This window comes from Periophthalmus magnuspinnatus, chromosome 5 (assembly GCF_009829125.3).
Source record: "Periophthalmus magnuspinnatus isolate fPerMag1 chromosome 5, fPerMag1.2.pri, whole genome shotgun sequence".
In the NCBI taxonomy this organism is placed as follows: Eukaryota; Metazoa; Chordata; class Actinopteri; order Gobiiformes; family Gobiidae; genus Periophthalmus; species Periophthalmus magnuspinnatus.
In genome coordinates, this window is record NC_047130.1 from 33,400,659 (window position 1) to 33,422,428 (window position 21,770).

Here is a 21,770-nt window from a genome sequence, read left to right on the forward strand (position 1 = left end):
ACAGACAGAGACTGCAGCACATTGTGCGTTCTGCTGAGTGATGATTGGCTGCAGCCTTCCATCTCTACAGGACCTGTACGTCTCCAGGACTCGGGGGCGAGCAGGCCGTATAGCAGCTGACACTTCTCACCCTGGACATGGACTATTTGAGCCACTTCCCTCTGGCAGGAGGCTACGGTCCATTGGGACCAGAGCCTCTCGTCATAAGAACAGTTTCTTCCCCTCTGTCGTTTGTCTCATGAACACTTTATAATATTTGCACAGAACTGGACACTTTAATAAGTCACGTCTGCACTGTTGTTCTGATGCTGCTGTTGTATATATTTTCTACCTTTAAGTATTTTATTTGATTTTTTAAGCATATATTTTTTAACTTTTTGCATGCCCTTATTTGTATTTGTATTTATTCAGTGTGTTTTATGTTGCATTTTATCACCGAAGTAAGTTCTTAGTTTGTGAACTGTATTCACAAACAATGGCAATAAAAGGATTCTGATTCTGAAATTAAAAATGTCAAGTTGCTAACACAGTAACGATATATGAAACCACAGCTAAAGTCGCACCACCTCCTACCATATCAAGTCACAGTCATGGCATAATTAGTATTACTTTTTATAACCACATTTACGTTTTGCGCTTTCATTCATGCACTATGCTAACCAGTATTCTCTCACTGTCAGATAGGACAACATAATACTGCCTTTAATTTACCTAAAAATATCTTCGAACTGATCCACAAAACAACATTGCAAAAATGTAAATGTGCATTAAAGGTCGAATTCCTACATTATTTTACACACAAAAGTTCTGTCACAATTAAGGACACATTATAATGGAGTTACATGGCATTTTCTCAAATAAGGATGCTGCAATTTTATAAGGATTGGAGTTCACATTTCAAAGGTTAGTAGTAGCTGTATTTTACATTTGAAAGAGGTGCTAAGCATAAAGTGACTTTGTGACCAGTGCTTTTGTATTTTCAACTTTCATCAACATTTACTTAACAGCCACACATCAATGTTTTATGTTTGTGTGGGGCTTTTGTGGCTAATGTGCCGGGCATCAGGTCTGTACCAGGGATTTTTTACGCTATGTTATGGACTATGGGGAAAACTCTAATACATTTGTCTTTATATCACAATAGACAAGTTTATATTGTATAGGATCTCTTCATTCACAATTTTTCCTTTTTTTTTTTACATTATGTGCCCATCTACTTTTTTAGATACATATTGAACATCAGCGATATTTTTAAGTATTGTAAATGTTAATACTGGTTTAATTGTATGTACAAAAAAATCACAGTTCTGCTGGTTGTATAGCAACAACATGTGTCTACTGGTACAGGAATTGACCTCCCTTTGTTTATTCAACATATTGTCATTATTTCAGAAAGGATTTCCATTAGGTTACCACAATAGTGTGTCTCGACCATTACTACATGTTCACCCAAGCTGCTTTGGAGCTCCCAAGCATCTTTCTGGTAGATTGTTCACAATGGTAGGTTCACTGTCCTCTACGAGATGGCATGCATGGTTGGCTGACCTTAACTGAGGCCATTTGCAACCCCAGAGGGCCGGTGGAGAGTGTGTGCCTGTGTGTGTATGCATGTGCACACTGCCAGAAATTCAATGTCACTATCACACAATATGAGAGTATTGATTGGCCATACGACTCTAGAGGGAACAGCGAGCACATTGTCCTATTTTGTCTGAGAAGAAAGGGTTGCCGCCATTCATCTTGTCAACTATACATAACATTACAAAAAACTACAAAATACAAAAAGAGGAGCAAAAACTCACCAACACACCAAACACTATGACAATATTCCAGTCATCTGTATGCTTGAAAGTCATTTCTTCAGATTGACCTCTAGAGGGCACTGCCCTGTTAGATTTTTTAGACAATAACAAGGAGACAACTCCAAGTACTAAGTTTGTAAAATACATCCTAGACCTAAAATCGATTTTCAGAACTTGCCTTGACCATGTTTATTTAATGGTAATATAATTCAGTTACAGTCTCCACCAGAAGGGCTATCTATTTGTAAGGACACCTACCTTTCACTGCCTTATCATTAGAGCAGGTTAAATAAGAGTGGAGCAGAAAAAACGTACTAATGTGGCATGGTCTTGATTCGGGGCACCTTTGGATTAGCAGGTCCCAAGATACTAGATTTCTAATTAGACGTTGGTAGAAGGGGAGCTCCAGCATGCTCCTGTGAGCATGTTACTGTCATTGACAAACAACAGTCCTCCCTGACGACAGCAAGCAGCACCTGCAGTGACCCTGACTGCTGCTCTCCCCACATGCTCAGCTCGCAACATATGCTGTGGACACAGGCCTGATAAAGAGTGTGAAAAAGGCAGTGGTCTCAAAGAGGGCCTGGAGTCTCTCATTCCGAAATTATTTACATAGTAAAGGGTAGTCAGAAATCAAATTACCTTTTTCAGTTCCTTTGGTATTTTTTTTTCTTCTTTTTTTAGTTTTGAGGACAAGCAAAGGTAAATTAATAATTTGTCATAAAAAATGCACAAACACAAAATGCTGATTTGTATATCCAGACCTGGTGAAAGACTGTGTCAATTAAATAAACAGTTTGTTGCTTTTGATTGATTTCAATTGTGCTGAGTGTGCTCTCTTTGACACCATTATATGCTTCAATAGAAGCTATATTCCCCAAAACAGTGCTCTATGATCAATCCATGCATTTTTATAAAAGTATGAACATTATAGGCCTACAGGCCACTAACATTTGCAGTGTGATAAAGAAGACATTTGATTTAGGTAAAACAACAACTCAGTTATAGGCACACAATAAAAACACAACATTTCTGATGAGTTATTGGCTTCATTGTTGATATTTCTTTATCAGTATATGAGCATTTGAGACAATTAAATGCATTTTTATTTCTCTTGTCCATCGATTGTCCTTTTGTAAAGTGCAGACAATACTGAAACATTTTTCTATTTTTCAGATACATTTCAGAGAATAAGGTTCTTGTTTCTCATTTACTGGCTATTATTTACATCTTTCACATTTAATTTAATAGAAAGAAAATCCATATTCTGTATCCATGTAGATGTATGGTTCAGGCCTCAGTGGCAGACACAACAATGACAAGAGTGAAGTGAACAACCACACAACTTCTTTCTCAAACATTCATGCATACAGATTGCATATAGATCATTGCTTTCCCTTTCACATTATCTTCTCTTTTTTACATAAAGATGACAGTGTAGCTCTCATAATCCCAAAACTCAACCTCCCATGAAAAGCTAACCATAAAGAACATCACAGTGGATCAACATTGGCTATCCAATGGACGAAAATGTAAGTGATATGAAACAACAAAGAAAGAAAAACTTTTTTTTTTTTCAGACCATTTTTAAGTCATTCTGCATAGATCGCTCAGTGTATGTTCACCATGGGGCACCCTTCTCATGAAACCAATTGCTGGTGGGTACCTCAGTGGGTGAGGCATGGGATTTAAGAGACTGCAAGGAGCCTTGTTAAAGCAAGATGTTTCAGTGTTTCACTTCACAGATTACATCTCCAGAGGACCACTCTACTCACCTTGTGCTTAGAGCAGAAGGAAATGAGTTGCTACACTGGCATTTGCTGGAGGTAAACTCAAATAATAATAATAACAATGAGGGTTATCACTAATGCTGCCCATGATTTAAAAACATAACATATAATGCGTTGAGGTGTTATGGATCAGATCAGATCAGCGTGAAACACAAACGACAAGTGCAGCTATAGTCAAAGCAAAAATAGTGAAACTTCAAAACGTTGGTCAGTGGATTGAAAATCCAATTTGCTGTAGTATATATTGCATTTGATTAAGTGCTTTAATATCTGAAATAGAATCAAAGAGAGACAAGTCAAAATATGTCAGAAACAGCAAAAAAAAAAAAAAAAAAGACACTTTTTCCCACACAAAAACAAATCTTCCACAAGGCTATAGTATTGTGATAATGTTGTGTCCTTCAAAGTAATATTGCTAAACAACGCTTACCTCTGACACTTCTAGTCATGTACATAAATATAAAACATTTATATAAAAATGTTGGAACAAGAAGAAAGCTATAGAACGGGTAGAGGGACATGTTCAGAAGCCTCAGGCAGTTGGAAGAGGCATCCTGAGCACATATTGGCAGCCATAGCGTGAAACATTTTGCTTAAAGGTTAAAAATGAAAGAGGGCAAAATGAAGACAGAAAATCTACAGTATATGTTATCCACATAACTGCCTTAAAATGTTATCTTGGCAGTGTTGAGCAAAGACAAGAAATTCTTAATTAGATTGAAACTATTTTTTCTAGGGTTCTCTATAATGGACAACTGACTACCTTACTCACAGTCAAGTTAGTTTCCTCTGAATTAGAAAAGTCCATGCACAAGTCAGTGGAACTATCATTGTCCATGAGGGGCACTGCCAGTATGTTTACAAATAAACAAGGAGATTGCGGAAGTCAAGGTTAAAAGAGACTGCATGGGCTGTGGTTAAAATAACTATAATCAAGTAATCCTTCAGTCTTTGTCAAAACTATAGTCAACAAACTCTGAAATTTCAATAAAAAATAAAATCTATGATACAACTCTTACTTGTAAATCAGAAAGAGACACTTTAGAAATGGCACTTTGTGCCAGCAGAGTTATCTCATTATGCATTTACTATGAGACCAACATACACATTAGCTAGCCAGAGTGGCCAAGAATAAAGACTTAAGGTATTTTCCCCACATGCCGCAGTACAGTACATGTTATTTCCAGTACCCATTCAAAGGCTTCTTTTGTATTTTTTTACATACAGGTGTCATGCCTCAACTTTACAACTCTGTTTTGTAGCACTAGGGATGAAATAAAAACAATTAATCACAGAGATTTGGTAATTTTACATAATAGTTTGGCCTAAATTGAGGATGTGGTTAGGATTTACAATAAATAGGAAATTATTAATGTATACATGGTTGAGAGTGTGTCTTTGGCACTCTAAGCATGTTTTAAGGACTAAAGTAATAACCATACATACAATGATGCATGTATAACACGGAACATATAAGGTTTCTTTTTTTATCCTACTGATATATTATTATTATTCTAAAAAGGTGAATGTGTGTTATTTGTATCTTCTCTATTGCATCAATATTATATATGCAGATAGAAAATAAGCATATCTATTGCAATAACTGTCTTAGAGGCTTCTTATTTACGATTAAATGCATGCTTCTAGGAATGTCTTTGCTTTCATGCAGTAGTGAAGGTAGCGAAAATCCAGATAAAGGCAGATAAAGCATTTCTTCTATATTAGTCCTCAAGTTCCTATTTAGATAGTGAAGACATGTGCCAACTTGTGAAAAGGCAGGACTGCACATAAATTCTCTATGTAATTAAAATTAAATATATTTTCTTAAATATTTAGCTGGCAATGATATCTATGTGGAATGTTTATATTGATATTGACATAGACACTGCATCCAGATGGGCTTTAGCCATTTGAATATCATACCTTCCAAAATCCTCTAACATACAGTTTACATATCAACCTCTTGCCATTCTCAAGTGTATTTGTATTGAAGGCAGTGTCAAGACATATATACACAGGTGCGATGAAACTAGTGGCAGTTGAGAGACTAGTAGAAAGTCTCAGATAAAAACATCATGCAATTTCTATAACTGACTAGTGTTTACTATTAACAGCAGTTATCTACATATTGACTATCAGCTGATTCACAGTTACTGTATGTTAACCACCTATTTCTATGAATAAGTACCACTGCATGTTTAACTGTGAAAAAAAAACAAAAAAAAAAACAACAACAACAAAACTGTAAGAAACATTCAAGCTGTCCTCAAAGCTCTGCAATAAGACCAGTTCGGTGAATGAAGGGAAAGCTTGCATTGCAATACATACAGTACATGTCTGACAAAAACAAGAATACAGTCAAGGCCATTCTTAGTCATTCATCAGATACTGATGTTTGCTAATAAAAAGGTGTCAAACCACAAGCTCAAAGCCGGTGGCTGTCATTCATCCTTGATTAACATGGTGCACTTAACCACCAGCCTCATTACAAATCACCCATGGGCCATGCAAGCAATGCAGTGAGCTTGCTTTATGCTTAGTTGTCCTTTTATTTGGAGATGTTGTAGCATAAGAAAGTTTGGTTTTATTGACTCTAGAAAGATGCACGTAGTTGCACAGACAAAGTGCTCTTCAGAAAGTGCTAATAGCTACTAGTGTGTTTTGGGAAAAGTGACTTGGAGACACAAAGATGATTGAGATATATCATTTCAGTGATAATTCCTAACTATTATTTTTATGAACTATGTTTTTGTGCACATTTTTGTCCTGTTGTTGTCCTGTGAAGCAAACAAATACAAGCCAACACCATGCAAAATGTAATATTTAAAACTCCATTGATGGTGGGGAGCTTGTAAAGAGTAGAGTGGATGAACATAATGTGCACGTGGTCTTTGTAATGTTTTATCGCTATCAACCACAACATCTTCCAACATCTTCTATTGCCATGAATACTTCAAGCATGAGGGGGCTCTCAAAGCTCCTTTCCAGTTGCTTTACTTCTGGTTTTCCATCTTTGTAAGGAAATAAACTACACATCTGTGAGCATTTTGGTGATGTTAACATAGTTTGTATTGGCCAATGTGCAGTTGGCTGTCTTGAGATTCTCCTCCTGAAAGTCCTCATTACTATTGTTGACAGCCTCCTGGATCTCCATATAGTCAGACTTACTGATGGTGGATCCGCTGCGGCTCTTCTTTAGCTCCTCGATGGAGTCTGTCTTGGGCACATTCACTTGCAGAAACTGGGCTTGTTCCTCTCCTTCTGTCTCACGATGATAAAAGTAATTAAAGTTGGACACAATGACAGGTACGGGCAAGGCAATGGTCAGCACACCTGCAATAGCACAGAGGGAGCCAACAATTTTGCCACCGATTGTAGTTGGGACCATGTCACCATAACCAACTGTTGTCATGGACACTACAGCCCACCAAAATGCATCTGGGATGCTTTCAAACTGCGATTCTGGCTCATCTGCCTCTGCAAAGTACACCGCACTTGAGAACAGGATGACTCCAATGAAGAGGAAGAAAATGAGGAGACCTAATTCTCTCATACTGGCTTTGAGGGTCTGGCCCAGGATTTGAAGCCCCTTGGAATGGCGTGAAAGTTTAAAAATTCTGAAGACTCGCACCAAACGAATGACCCTGAGAATGGCTAAAGACATGGCTTGCTGACCTGGCTGGCCATCCTCTGGCCTATCTGCTAACTCTGTGCCAAGAGTGATGAAGTAAGGAATGATAGCAACAATGTCAATAATGTTCATTATGTTTCCAAAAAAGCCTGCTTTGCTGGGGCAAGCAAAAAAGCGTACTAAAAATTCAAATGAGAACCATATAATACAAAGAGTTTCTAAGACAAAGAATGGGTCTGTGAAGTAGGTTGACGTGTAGCTAATTATTGTTGTGTTGGTCTCAGGTGAAAAAACTTCAGAGTGAGTTTTATGCATTTCATCTTCATCATTCCGGAAAATGGGAAGGGTTTCCAAACAGAAACTAACAATTGATATTAGAATGACCATGACAGAGATTATGGCAATTATCCTGGCAGGACCTGAGCTCTCTGGGTATTCAAACAGTAACCACACTTGTCTCTGAAATTCATTATCAGGAAGAGGTCGTTCCTCCTCTTTAATGAATCCCTCATCTTCTCTGAACATTTCTATGGCCTCCTCACCCAGCTCATAAAAACGAATCTCCTCCGAGAAAATATCAAGTGTGACATTGACAGGGCGACGTAGCCGTCCTCCAGACTGGTAGTAATACAATATGGCGTCGAAGCTGGGTCTATTTCTGTCAAAAAAGTACTCATTCCTCAGAGGATCAAAGTAGCGCATTCTTTTTTTGGGGTCTCCTAGCAGGGTCTCTGGGAACTGTGAAAGAGTTTTAAGTTGTGTCTCAAAGCGCAGCCCTGAGATGTTGATGACCACTCTTTCACAGCACTCATGGTCTGCCTCAGGGTCATAGTCCTGGGGGTTTCCCGGGTGAGCGGCCGCCTCGTCTGAGGGGTCGCCCGTGGCAACAGTCATTCTGCAGGAAGAGGAGGCCTGCACCTTTCAGTGAGTCTGGGCCCTGCAGCCTGGACAACTGCAGGCACGGGCCAGGAGGAAAGGGAGGGGGCTCAGCGTAAAGACCCGACGACCACAGGATGAGACCTAGGATTGGGCTGCATTTAGAGCACATAGAGAGACAGAGTCAGAAAGAGACAACACTTTGTACTTATGTCATTCAGATGGGGTTTAGTTCAAACATTAACAGCAAACAACTCAACATAAAAATAAAAAGTTGCACTCATACCAGATATATGCAATTTAGTTTCTAAAATCCAAGAGTAAACCAGGATAAAAATACATTCAATGCTCTTGTCTACTTAATATGCAAGTGAGCAATATAGTACCTTGCATATAGAGTATATACTTATGCAGATGAAAATAAGAGGCTAAGAAATATTTCCATTCACTAAAGTTAAAAAATGAGGACACCTTGCTGCATTGGACAATAAAATTAATGAAACTACCTTTCGCAGGGAAGCCATGCATGAACAGGTCAATGCAGTAGGCAGCAAAGTCACAGACTGCATCCTGTCCTGAATATAGGCTAATAAAAATGCTGCAGCTTAAAAATCAAGATGCTACAAGATTGACTGCAGCAAGAAGCATATATTAATGGATCACATTGCATGACTTCAGGTCTAGCTTTGTGAATTTCTGTCTTGAAATGGTGCCTGAATCTAAAATATTCAGAAACATGTATAAATAATTGATCCATAGAAGGAAATAGGTTCCAAGAGAAAAACTGTATCTCTGCATCAACTGAATCTGCTGGTAGAATGCGGAAAAACACCAACAAATGCACATCTTAAGGCCGTCCTGTAAAATTGTTTCTGTAGCAACATATCCATTCACTCTGTTCATAACATAGACATCGGGATCACAAAACATTGCTTATTTGAACATACCTACAGTCATTTTCCTGATAGCCAAAGGCAATACTAGCAAAACGACGGCAAGAAACACACTGCGGTAACCAGCTCTTTGGTCTCCAAGGCAAGAAAAAATGTTTCCAATTTGGGATAGTCGATGCTCTTCACCTCATGTTGTCTGCAGCATCTTCGCGTAAACGCCGGGTACAGTAGGTGCGGGTGTGTCCTCACTTTCCCCTCCCCGTCTCCAGAAGACTGGGATGGTCTCGGTGATGGGCAAAACGGGAGGAGGGAGGGACCCTAACGCAGGGGTACTGCTGGTGCCTCACAGTCACCTAATAAAATCAAAGGTGCTGGGATCAGCAGAAAGACACCCCTGTTCACTTTTCGCCAGCGCGACAACATCTGCAGCCATACGGTCTCCAAATAATGTTCCTATTGTCCACTTGTAATAACTGCGCGTCCAAATCCATTTGATAACGCCTCCCCGCCCGTCTTAAAACGCCTGTCTAATACGCCGAGCGTCCTAACATTCACTTCTGTGTGTCCTAATGGTTTGAGCGCAGCAGCGTTCTTATACGCTGACTTAAAACGACATGCGTGAAAGAATCGCCCAACGTATTGGGCTTGAAGATTATGCAATTTCACTGAGCCACAGCCCCTTGCACACATCACACAGACCGCACATACCGGACACAAATACCGGACACACACTGCTCTTTCTGCGTGATGTATCCCATCAGCAGAGCCGCTGTTGTGGCCAGACGCCATGGGCCCATGGTGCTCTAGTGGATAACAAATTCAGACCTGCAGTAGGGCATTGCTTTGCATACCAAAGAGGAACTGGGGAAGGAGAGGCTGAAATGAAGACTGCTTAATCAGTTTATATTCTTTATATAGCCTAATAAAGATAGCAGTATATGGGAAAAATACTAATGGCACAAAATCCACCTTAAAGTCCTGAAGCCTCTTGAAAATGTGAAATTAGTATAAGATGTAGTCAATAATTTAACGTCAAACCAAATCAGAAAAACTCTCTTCTTCAGTACAATTCCACCAACCTATTTTACATCTTAATTTCAAAAAACTGAGTTCATACAGATGTATTCCTCTTTAAATATGTTTATCCAAGGATTATATTTATAATGCTTCCCAGCACAAGCTTCTAAAATAGAGCCAAGCCCCCATTATGGTGTCTTGCTATCTTTAGAACAAAGAGCCAACTGATCAATGGGCCATCTTCTTCTTATTACCGATAGGACCAATGCTACTAGAAATGGATGCAGTGAGCAGCACTGATCTCCATAGGTTAGAGGTCATTGGGAATCCCTTGTTGTCCAGGGCAGAAGGAAATAGACAGAGACGGTAGGTGTTGGGGAGGGAAACACCAGCGGGATGGTCTCTTCTGCCAAGGTTTCTCCTCCCGTCAGGCCTTTTGCCCGAGTGCCGGCTCGTTGCTACACACACATTGGCTCTGTCTCTTAATGGCTTTCCCAGGTTCCTCATGACAGCAGAGTCATTATTTATGAGACAACCTTCACCACTGGATAAGAAGCTTCATTCACTTTGCATTAGCGGGCTCCTTTTAATTAAAAGCGCCTACTTCCATGCAATGTCTGAGATGTGCATGGAGCTTTGATAGATGTGACAATGAGTGGAGGTTGGCAGAGAGTCAAAGTTAAGTCTGTTCCAGGCCCAGGAGTATTGATCTAGAACATGTCTTGGAAGAGCTTCTAACACAAAGGGTGTGAGAACTGAATTTATGCATTTTGTTCTGTAGGTAGATTTTGAGTATTTGTTCAAGCAGGACAAACTGAGCATTAAAATTAAGCATTTTCTATCTTTTTAGCACATGATTTATAAGCCAGCTCTTTAATTGAGGCCATTTAATTATACTGATAAAATATTTTTAGAAAATAACACTGTAAATGTGTACAATTTTTACAACACAACATCATTACAAAATCATGCCCCTCTTTCATAATAAAGTTGCTTTGAGCAAACTTTTTTGCCACCCACACAAAGTAGCTAATATACAAAACACATGCCTGTAACAGCTATTATAAATGTTCCACTGGGTTAATGCTTCGACCTCAAGGCAAGAAGGTTTTGTAGGCAATATGGGGGCTTTTATGGACCTTGCATTTCTACCTGTGCCTGTTATTTTGTGCGTGTGTGTGTGTGTGTGTGTGTGTGTGTGTGTGTGTGTGTGTGTGTGTGGGGGTGTGTGTGTGTGTGTGTATATATATATATATATATATATATATATATATATATATATATATATATATATATATATATATATATATATATATATATATATATATATAAAATAGTACATGCAAAGATAGCTGACATGCAAAGATAGCTGATATATATATATATATATATATATATATATATATATATATATATATATATATATATATAAATAATATAATATAATATAAATAATTAAGCAAAACAAAATCAATGTTAACCTCATACAGAATAGCTTTACCAGCAGGAGACAAGTAGCTTAGGCTTGTCCCTGAGGTGCAATGGAGTCTGGAGTATGTCATTTCTCACTCTCACTGCATTGCAGCAGACACAGGTCCCAAACTATCTGTGCAAATAGTCTTCAACCCAAGAAATGAGATTACTAGCGTGTATAGGCCCAGGCCCATTGTATCAACACAATGATACAATGCTGAAAACTAACTCCTTTCTATCTCCTCTAGATATACAATTTCCTCTTGTTTCATTGAGGCATCACTGCTCTGAAGATCTGGCTTGAAAAAGGACATGCAATATTCCTATAGATTGGAAGCCAATTAATGAAACCAACAGCTTTTACCTGTATTATCAAATCAGCTGGATCTGGTTGTCCTTCACTGACTCCATCAAGGACAAATAAAAATATGGGTAAATATAAGATGTGGAGAGAAAATGGAGGATAGGAGAGTGGTGTCAGATTGGACCCCAGCAGGATGAGGGTAGTCCCAGGAACCGCACCAGAAACAGGAGTGGTTTAGGCAGTTTAGACATTGAGGATGTATCAAACTACAGGCCCATACCCAAATTACCTTCAGTAGCAAACACTTTGGAAGAAATATTTTCTCTCAAATTTCAGCTTATGTTAACATGTTACATATCTTTGACAAGTTTCAGTCTGGTTTCCGTGAGCATTATAGTGCTAAATCTGCTCTAGTAAAGGTCTACAATATCCTTCTCACACTTGATTCTAGATCCTAAGAAGTGTAAATTCTACTGGAATTAAGTACAGCCCTTGACATAATTGACTACTGTGTCCTCCTAAAATGCCTGCAGCAAGTAGTTGGGTTGCTGGGCTCAGTCTGAGAATAATTCACCTGATATTTGATAGGAAGATCTCTCTCAGTCAAAGTAGATAAGGGAGTGTCCACCCCTGGAAAAAAACTGAACTTCCAATAATTTCCTCCAGCTGGATGAAGATAAGACTTAAGTTATTCTATTTGGACCTCACACTGATACCCTTGCGTCTGACCTTGGGCCCCTACAAAGGACCTTGTTTTTATGGACTAAATTTTAAACTTTGAGAAGCAAATTTCAAATGTTGTTAAAACTAGCTTTTTTCAACTGGACTGCTACAACTCATTGTACTCAGGCCTTGCAAAATCCTTCCACAACAGGTTACAGTTACCCATTCTATACAGAACTGATTATAAAATGTTATTATTTGTTGCTCAATTCACTTGCGCCTCAGTGCATCACTCATCTTTTAACCCCACATGTTACCACTCGGTCTCTCAGGTCAAACTCTTAACTTACTCGTTCTCGTCCTGCCTCAAAATCAAGGCCGAGCTTTCTCTGTTGTGGCTCCTAGCCTGAATGCCCCTCCCACTTCATCTGAGAACAAGCTTACCTCATTTTAAAACCCTCCTAAAAATGCATTTATCAGCCCTTAAGCATTTCTCTAAAGCTGACGACTTTAGATTTTATCTTTGTGTATTCAGCTATCTTTGCATGTACTATTTTATATATTATATATTTGTTTTATTGTTTTACAAGTGGTGTTTCTTGTTGTAAAGCACTTTGGTGCAACTTGTTACTTGTTGTTTAATTTTGCTATATAAATAAAAAGAATTGACTTGGCTTCTTCTGTCAGCATATTATCAGACAGAAGTAATGTACAGTGGCTTGCAAAAGTATTCATCTCCCTGGAACATTTTCAGATTTTGTGAAGTCACAACCACAAATTGACAGCTTCCCTGTTCCAGCTGAAGAACAGCACCCCCACAGCATGATGCTGCCACCACTATGTTTGACTGTGGGGATAGTGTGTTCAGAGTGATGTGCAGTGTTAGTTTTCCTCTACACTTAGCGTTTTGCTTTTAGGCCAAAAAGTTCCAAAAAGCACCTTCTGCCACATGTTTGCAGTGTCCTCCAAATTACTTCTAGCAAACTGTAAACAAGACCTCTTATGGTTGGTTTTCAACAATGGCTTACTTCTTACCACTCTTCCATCCAAGACTAGATTTGTGTAGTGCACGACTAATAATTGTCCCGTTCTGTAAGTTTTGGTGGATGGCCATGTCTGGGTAGGTTTGCAGTTGTGCCATACTCCATTTCCTGATGATGGATTGAACAGTGCTCCTTGAGAAGTTCAACGCTTGGGAAATCTTTTTAGATCCAACCCCATGTTAAAGTTCACTACAACTTCTTCTCTGACCTGTTTGACTGCATTTTATGGTTTGCTCCCCAACACTCTCTTAACAAACCTCTGTGGCCTTCACAGCACAGCTGCATTTAAGATTACACACAGGTGGACTCTTTTTAGTCAATAGGTCAACATCCAATCTTTCCAAAATCATCAGGCATCTTCTAAAAGCAATTGTTTGCATTCAAGAAAAAGGGGGCTGAATACTTTTGCATGCTGTACTTTTGAAATCTTGTAAAATATTTCCTTCCACTTCACTTCCATTTTGTGTTGCTCATTCACATAAAATGCTAAGAAAATGCATTTAAATTTGTGGTTGTGACATGTCACAACCACAAATTTAAATGCATTTTCTTATAATATGTGAAAAAGTTCCAGGGAGATGGATACTTTTGCAATCTAGTGTGAGAATACAATAAGACTAGGTCACCCAGGCTAACAACAGATGGCAGCTTTTCCTCTGACATTTCAATTTTTTGAGGGTTTTCACTTAATACTACTGATATTGACCACAGAATGAAAGTCAAGACTGAATATGATTCAAACTAGTTGTTTATTAATTCATTTATAGTTGTCACAGACCAACAGCAAAGCTTTGAACAAAAGGTTACCACTCATTTGTCATTTTACACAGAGCAACAACCTAACAAACACTGTCTTCACTGCATTCTATGCAGTGTGCCATGCTGGTGCTGAAGGGAAGGACTGAGTCAGTCACTGTGAATCCCTGTCACTGTTGCAGGGATATCCTTATGCAGTATTGTACAATGTAGTACGTGAAACAGGGATTTTCAAGGCATCTGTAAGAAGGTTATTTTACAAATACCAAGTACACTAAATCAAGCTACATGGTCATGAGAGGAGTGGACAAACAATATTAAAATAATAATGTAATACTTAATGATGGTGCATGACTCAGGAGTGGATACGCAGTCGGCACTGGACCTGTGACTCACTGCACACCTGACACATGTAACAGGGGGTTTCTGAGATTACCGCAGTCATGAGCTCCAACAGCAGCAGCCTGTCCTTCAAGACACACAGTAGCACTGAAATTTCTCACTCAGCAGTCAGTACTGTAAGTGCACCGTCTGCCCAACTCGGGATAGTTGCTACGGAGACTGTCTCTTGAGGAGGCTGTGGGAGGGACATAGGCATCAAGTGTCTTCCGGGCTTCTGCAATCTCATAGGATAAGATATAAGATGACAAAGCACTTTTTACAGGTTTATGATCAACTGTGTAGTTAATAAGTTCAATATAACTTCAAAATTAAGTCTCAAATTAGATGATATCCATAAACATCCATGTATTTCATGAAAAAAAAAAAAAGTTTTTCTTCAAATTGTTCTTTTAAAATCCCAAATGAAAACTTTTAAAACATTTTTTTGGTTGAAGAAGCATGGTCAATCTTAAAACTTCAACATCCATTTTCTTCATTGTTGTTAGGCTTACAACAAAGCAAGGACACCTTCAAGGTGGAAGTAAAAATAAATGTCAGTTAAATATATTTCCGTCTATGGACAATTGTCGCCAAGCATATGATCTGGTTACATATACAGTTTTGCAGAATTCTTGAGTATGCGTGACTGTGGGGGAGGGATATATGCTTCCTTTGACATGCTTTTGGGGCTGTCCTTTGTGCAAGTGAAAGCACGGCACACTGAGTCGTGATCCAGAGGAGTGAACTTTATGAATAGCCCCCGGAGTGGGGGCTATTCACATTACACATTCTCAAAAGAACAGATGGATGAATGACACCAACAGAAAGAATGGCAATGTGTCTTGTATTCTCTATTTATAGTTTTGGGGCAAAACCCATATAATGTTCAATTATCATCAGTGTAAATTTGCAAAATGGGCAGTATCACTGGGTAACTATTCAATACTATACTAATCTTTAAAATAATTATTAATAATTAATTAATAAATAATAATTAATTGGGTAGTTTTAATGCTACAGAATTATTGCATAATTATGATGATGAGGATGAGTAGTAGTAGTACAAATAAATAAAGGCTACAACAGGCCTTGACACAAACGTCACATTTATACATGCACAAGATGGGCTTAGTGCTTTGCTTAAGGACAATATAATGATAATGTGCAGGGAGAAGCTTGGATCAGATCACTTTAAAAGGTTCTGGTTATAAAAAAAATATCTGTTCCATACTGTGAATGATTAAAAATGCCTTGAACATAGCTAACACTAGGGCAGTGTTTGCTTGTATTATCTTGTTTACTGTAAGCATTTGTGAAAGTATTTGTCCTTTGAAGCCCGTGCAGTCCCTGTGTACAGTCACTGTGTACAGTCACGGTGTGCAGTCACTGTGTGCAGTTCATGTCAATACTTCCCTGTTAATGAGAAGGATCCCAGAACAGCGTGAAGTAAAGTTAAATAGCTGAGACCATCTTACAGTTGAGAAATAGTCAAGAAACAAAGGCTCTGAGATGTGCACTGCAAGAACAAGGTTTATGAGATGGCTTGTGACATTAACACAATAGTATTCAGGAGGATAATAGTCTGCCTTTCTGTTTAATGCAACACTATGCTCTATCACATGTCTACTTTTCCTCACCCATTACTTCCATTTACTTCTATCACACTCTGAGTAAGTGACAAGCAGATTTAACCAATCACCATGAAGTGTGAACTCTCACAAACAGATAGCCCTGAGGAAATGAAATGTAATGAAGTCTAGAATTCATTTTATGCCATATTATTCTCTGCCCCTAGAGTATAACATTTTAAATTTGCTAATTTGTTGATGGCACATGGCAATTAAAGTTTGTATTTATACTACACACAAACAAAATGGCCTTTCTCACAGCTGTTGCAAATGTAACTTGTTGAAACATGTGGCTTTGTATGTTACATTTTTTTAAAGCATTTATGACATGGGGGGTACTACAAAGTAGCACCAAAAGAAAAGAATGACATGTTTGTTTGTTTGTTTCATTCAAAATACAGCTGTTAGCTTCTATGGTTTCATGCAATTTTGTTTAAAAAGAATTCTTATAATGGCACAACCTGCATTTTAAAATCCCTCTCTTGGGTTTAGAAAACCAGAACAAGATAGGCTGAACCACAGTGTCCTTGTTGCAGTCTGTGATAAATGACATTGGGAACCATGCAGCCATGTTGTGCGTTCCTTGGTTATAAATACACTGAGGAAGTTTCAGTTCTACACTGGGACACTGAGAGAACAAAGCCAGTCAGCAGGTTTTAAACAGAACACCTGGGTTTCAGGTGTTCAACCTAGAAGACAGAGCTCTCACGGCCATTTGCACTACAACAATTCAGGTCATTAAGAGGTTTGTGATGGATCTGGCCCAATGTACTCACATTTCTCCCACTAAATCATACATTTACATATTTTTAATTAAGGAGTGATTCCCATTAATAGAATAGACTATGGTGGCCCTCTATAGTCTAAAATTCTCCCCCATAGTCTAAAAAAAACATGGACTAGACATTGGCTTAACAAAGTTTCACTTTGTTGCCCTATACATAACATACAAAGTAACTACACTGTTCAAAAGACTGCTAAAAATATCAAATACCTTGACAGTAACATTCAAACTTCACAAATAGTATGAAAGAAAAAGGTATTTGTGCCGCTATAGTCTGAACAAAATCGATCAGAAAGTCATGGGAGTATTTTTTCAGTATTTCACAATGATTAGATAGTCTGACCTATAATAAGAACTTTGAATATTGCATAATCTAAGCATTTATACTGTGATGACACTTCTGACACAATCCAACTCATTTGAATAGATGATTATTCAAAATAATTCTTCATCATAGATAAATACTTACTTATGTAGCTATACGGTCCAAGATCAGAGATTACGGCTGACAGGCTGATTCACTGACAGGAAGACAGATGAATCATTCCATTAGTTTGCTGTGCAACCATCTAAATCATTTCTAGTATCATGCGTCACCTGTCATATGTTTGAAGTAGGCAGGAGTAGTGCCAGTAATATTAGTGTTGACCCACTAGAGGGCAGTAGTAAGTTATCTGTTTTAGAATAGACACATACAGTAGGCCTGAGTAAGCCAAAACAAAATTAGAATGGCATCATAAACTGTCATTAATGTCGGTTTAGCTATAATGACTAATGTATGTATTCACACAATAACAGTATGACAACAATAGAAGCATTGCGACCTGTCTTACACACTTGTATTACATTGATGCTTCATGTCTGAATTCGAAGGAGGCTTATAAATAATGTGCCATAAAATTAGCCCTTCTGAAAAACACACGTGCTAATTCAATGTGAGAAGAAGAAAGATAGATCATGTTAGGCCAGTTGGCACGCCAAGTCAGGGAATGGGTCACAAGTAAAGGAGCAGCTGGGACTCTTTCACAAGGCAGCACAGTGGCGTGGAGTTAGCAGATAAACCACAGTGTATCTGCAATACACTACACGTTTTTATCACAAATTTGAGGTCGTTGGCCATGGACTTTATCTTAAGTAATTGATTTGATTGGCTTTCGGAGATGTTGCTTGATATCCAAATACATATTGTTGCTCTTTTCAGGCCTCGGAGGACAAAGAGGTGATAATGAACCACAGTTGGAAAGTCTTTGTGAAAAAGCAACACATCACCACCATGGCAACATTGGAGGGGGTTACCTGGGAAACTACCGTTGTCATGGAGACTGTATCAACGGGCGGGTTCAGCTAGAGAAAGGCGGGACATGGCACATGCTCGCCCTTGTTTTACACATGACCTCAAACATAATTTCAACACACAACATAGATATTCAGTCATTGCTTTTTCCTTTTTATTTTATATAGGCTATGAGGCAGATCTGAATAAAAATACAATTTACGAAAAGTTCCACTCATGATAGGCATTTGCATATAGAACAGTGTAGATACCTGAAGAATATTGACAACAAGACAACAGGTTATGAGAAATATAACCCACATAGGTATTTGGCTATAAAGTATCACAGTCAATTAAGGACACTGACACTCGACACTGAAACTCGCCGTCCTACGAAGCACAAGACGTCTTGATTGGCAGTTAGATGCAGTATATTATAGGCTACAAGGGTATCCCAACCAGAAACACCAACTACTTCCGCAGTAACATCAAGATATGTAGGCAACATGTGACACTATTACACTCTGCTGAAATATTTTCCTTAACAAGCCACTAATTCACAACTACAGAATAACTCGGTAATAATAAAAATGAAACGTGCCAAAAGTATTTTCACCACCAGATGGAGCAATACAAATGTTTTGCATTTAAAAAAAACTAAATAATAATTAAAATAATAAGTTCTCCGGTCATACAAAGTGTAAGAATAAGCCCTTGCATATCAATTGTAGTGCAAATATAAGACAAATGGTATTCTACTTCTATCCATCATCCAGTCTTATCAGCCACTAGTATTGGAGTTAAATAGAATGGTCGCTTGAAGTGAAATTGTTCAAACGTGCTACATCTGCAAAAAACAGTCACTGATGCTGTTAAATTTGAAGATTGAATAACTGTAATAAAATACTACAAAAAAAGATCATACAACGCTCCCAACTGTGTGTCACTGACTCCATCTGTTGGTGAAAAGAGGAACTGGTTGCCTATAAAACTTCGAGTGTTTCATACTGGCATGACAAGTGACTTTCAACAAACAAAAGTTTCGCGTCGTTTTACAGTAAAGAAGAATATATCCTCCCATAATGAATACTTTCACAATATATGAATACTAACCTGGCCTGCAGACTCCTCTAGACCAGGATATATTAACACTTCATTGTTAGAAAAATAAGGAGTTATTTTCTTTTGGTTTGTTCTGGATAAAAATGACTTGTTAAGATGACATTTAGGCAGGTGTCAGCCACAGATATGGACGTACACATTACTCTAGATTATATAAAAAATATTATTATAGCTACTAGATGTCATGCTCCACAAATATTTTACACGTCTGTGAATATTTTCTTGATGTTAACGCAGTTCTGTGTGTTCTCTGTACTGTAGTTTGACTGCTTGAACGTGCCCTCCTCTATCACCATGTAGTCCGATTTGCTGAGAGATGAGGAGCTGCACGACCCCCTCAGCTCCCCGGGGGGGAGATGCTCGCAACTGGTAGAGTGCTTGTACTGCGGCTGCTCTTCTCCGTCCGTCTCTCGGTGGTAGAAGTAGTTGAAGTTGGACACAATCACAGGCACGGGTAAGGCGATGGTCAGGACGCCGGCTATTGCGCACAAAGAACCCACAATTTTCCCCCCGATAGTCACAGGGTGCATGTCTCCGTATCCCACAGTAGTCATGGTGACCACTGCCCACCAAAACGCGTCTGGGATGCTCGTGAAGCTGGATGTTGGGTCGTCTGCTTCTGCAAAGTAAACAGCGCTGGAAAATAAAATAACTCCAATAAAAAGAAAGAATATGAGCAAGCCCAGTTCCCTCATGCTCGCTTTGAGTGTCTGCCCCAAAATCTGCAGGCCTTTAGAGTGTCGTGAGAGCTTAAAAATACGAAAGACTCTAACCAGTCTGATAACTCTCAGAATGGCCAGAGACATTGCCTGTTGCCCTCCATTTGTCTGCGTCTCGGCCAGTTCCGTCCCAAGTGTGATAAAGTATGGGATAATGGCTACAATGTCTATGATATTCATGATGTTTTTTGAGAAAGTCGCCTTACTAGGGCAGGCGAAAAACCTGACCAGTAGTTCAAAGGAGAACCAGATAATGCAGAGAGTCTCAATCACAAAGAAAGGATCTGTAAATGGATTGGGGCCAGAAGTAGACGTGCCATTTATAACTGGGGCCACTGTGGCTTGCTCCCTCTCGTCCCTGAACTCTGGTAGGGTTTCCATACAGAAAATGACAATGGAAATCAGGATGACGAGCACCGATACGATGGCTATACCCCTAGCCGGTCCTGAACTCTCGGGATACTCAAAGAGGAGCCAAACCTGTTTTTGGAAATCATTCTTTGGGAGTATTCGCTCTTCCTCTTTAATGAAGCCCTCGTCATCGCGGAATTTTTCCATGGCCTCTTCTCCAAGTTGGTAAAACCTGATTTCCTCAGAGAATATATCAATGGGCACGTTGACGGGTCTGCGGATGCGTCCTCCAGACTGATAGTAGTACAGTATGGCATCAAAGCTTGGTCTGTTTCTATCAAAAAAGTACTCATTCCGCAACGGATCAAAGTATCGCATCCTCTTCCTCGGGTCCCCAAGGAGCGTGTCTGGGAACTGGTTAAAAGTTTTGAGTTGTGTCTCAAACCGTAAGCCCGAGATGTTGATAACTACTCTCTCGCAGCATCCCTGGCGCCCGTGCTCGTGCCGCTCCACGGGCAGGTCCTCCAACATGTTGTCCGCCGTCATGACGCACCGCTCCGCCTCATCACCCCAGCCGCGCGTCGTGCTGTTGCCCCTATGTCTGCTGGACAAGGGTGAGTGGATTCCACTGGAGGAGTGTTGGTCCATACAGGTGGTTTGTAGAGTCCGAAGGGGCCCAGCCAAAGCCCAACCGCTTTGGAGCGCCGTGCGCCGCTGCGCTCACATCTCCACCATCCACCTATCTGTGGCTGCACGATCCGAAGCGTTGCACTCCCCCTGCCTTCAGTTTTTAACAAACACGCGGACACCCGCCCACGACGTGCATATGTCTGACATACGTCCAGCAACAGCCACCCAATAGGAAATGAACCCCTCACACAACGCGCTCTGCTTCAGGAGAACAACATAAACACCTGTTTGATTCTGGGCTGACACTGAGCTCCCTGCTCAACACGTCTAACATAATAAAGAGACAAGGGGCGTTTGTCTCCGGATTTTATTATTCGCTTCGAATCTTTTTGGCACCTTCCGCGTTTGGATTTATAGACCCCAATTCCTTCATCAGTCTCACTCGTGTCGTCTATGCAGTTGATACGGCAAAATAATTGCCTTGCAGCAATTGCTGCTTCACATGATGCACGTTTCAGGCTGTGAACAGCAAAAATCCCAGTGGAAGCGTGAAACACTCTACTTTTGCATGCGCAGAGAGTTGTTTGTTGGGGGTGTTGCTGCTCTCCATGGTGCTGAAAACAAGCCTTGCAGG

At 39.4% G+C, this 21,770-nt stretch overlaps 2 protein-coding genes across 2 annotated transcripts; both read right to left on the minus strand.

The window, feature by feature from the left end:
- Positions 1-2,874: 2,874 nt before the first annotated feature.
- LOC117371444 (potassium voltage-gated channel subfamily A member 2) lies at positions 2,875-9,178 on the minus strand. Its single transcript, XM_033967132.2, has 2 exons — positions 9,047-9,178; positions 2,875-8,254 (listed from the first exon to the last, which is right to left on the minus strand). Exon 2 carries the CDS (start codon positions 8,115-8,117, stop codon positions 6,621-6,623), a length of 1,497 nt encoding a protein of 498 aa, XP_033823023.1. The 5' UTR covers positions 8,118-8,254; positions 9,047-9,178; the 3' UTR covers positions 2,875-6,620.
- A 10,334-nt stretch (positions 9,179-19,512) lies between these two features.
- On the minus strand, positions 19,513-21,163 carry LOC117371681 (potassium voltage-gated channel subfamily A member 3-like). The gene has a single exon (XM_033967380.2). The coding sequence runs from the start codon at positions 21,152-21,154 to the stop codon at positions 19,637-19,639; it is 1,518 nt and encodes a 505-aa protein (XP_033823271.1). The 5' UTR covers positions 21,155-21,163; the 3' UTR covers positions 19,513-19,636.
- Positions 21,164-21,770: the final 607 nt, after the last annotated feature.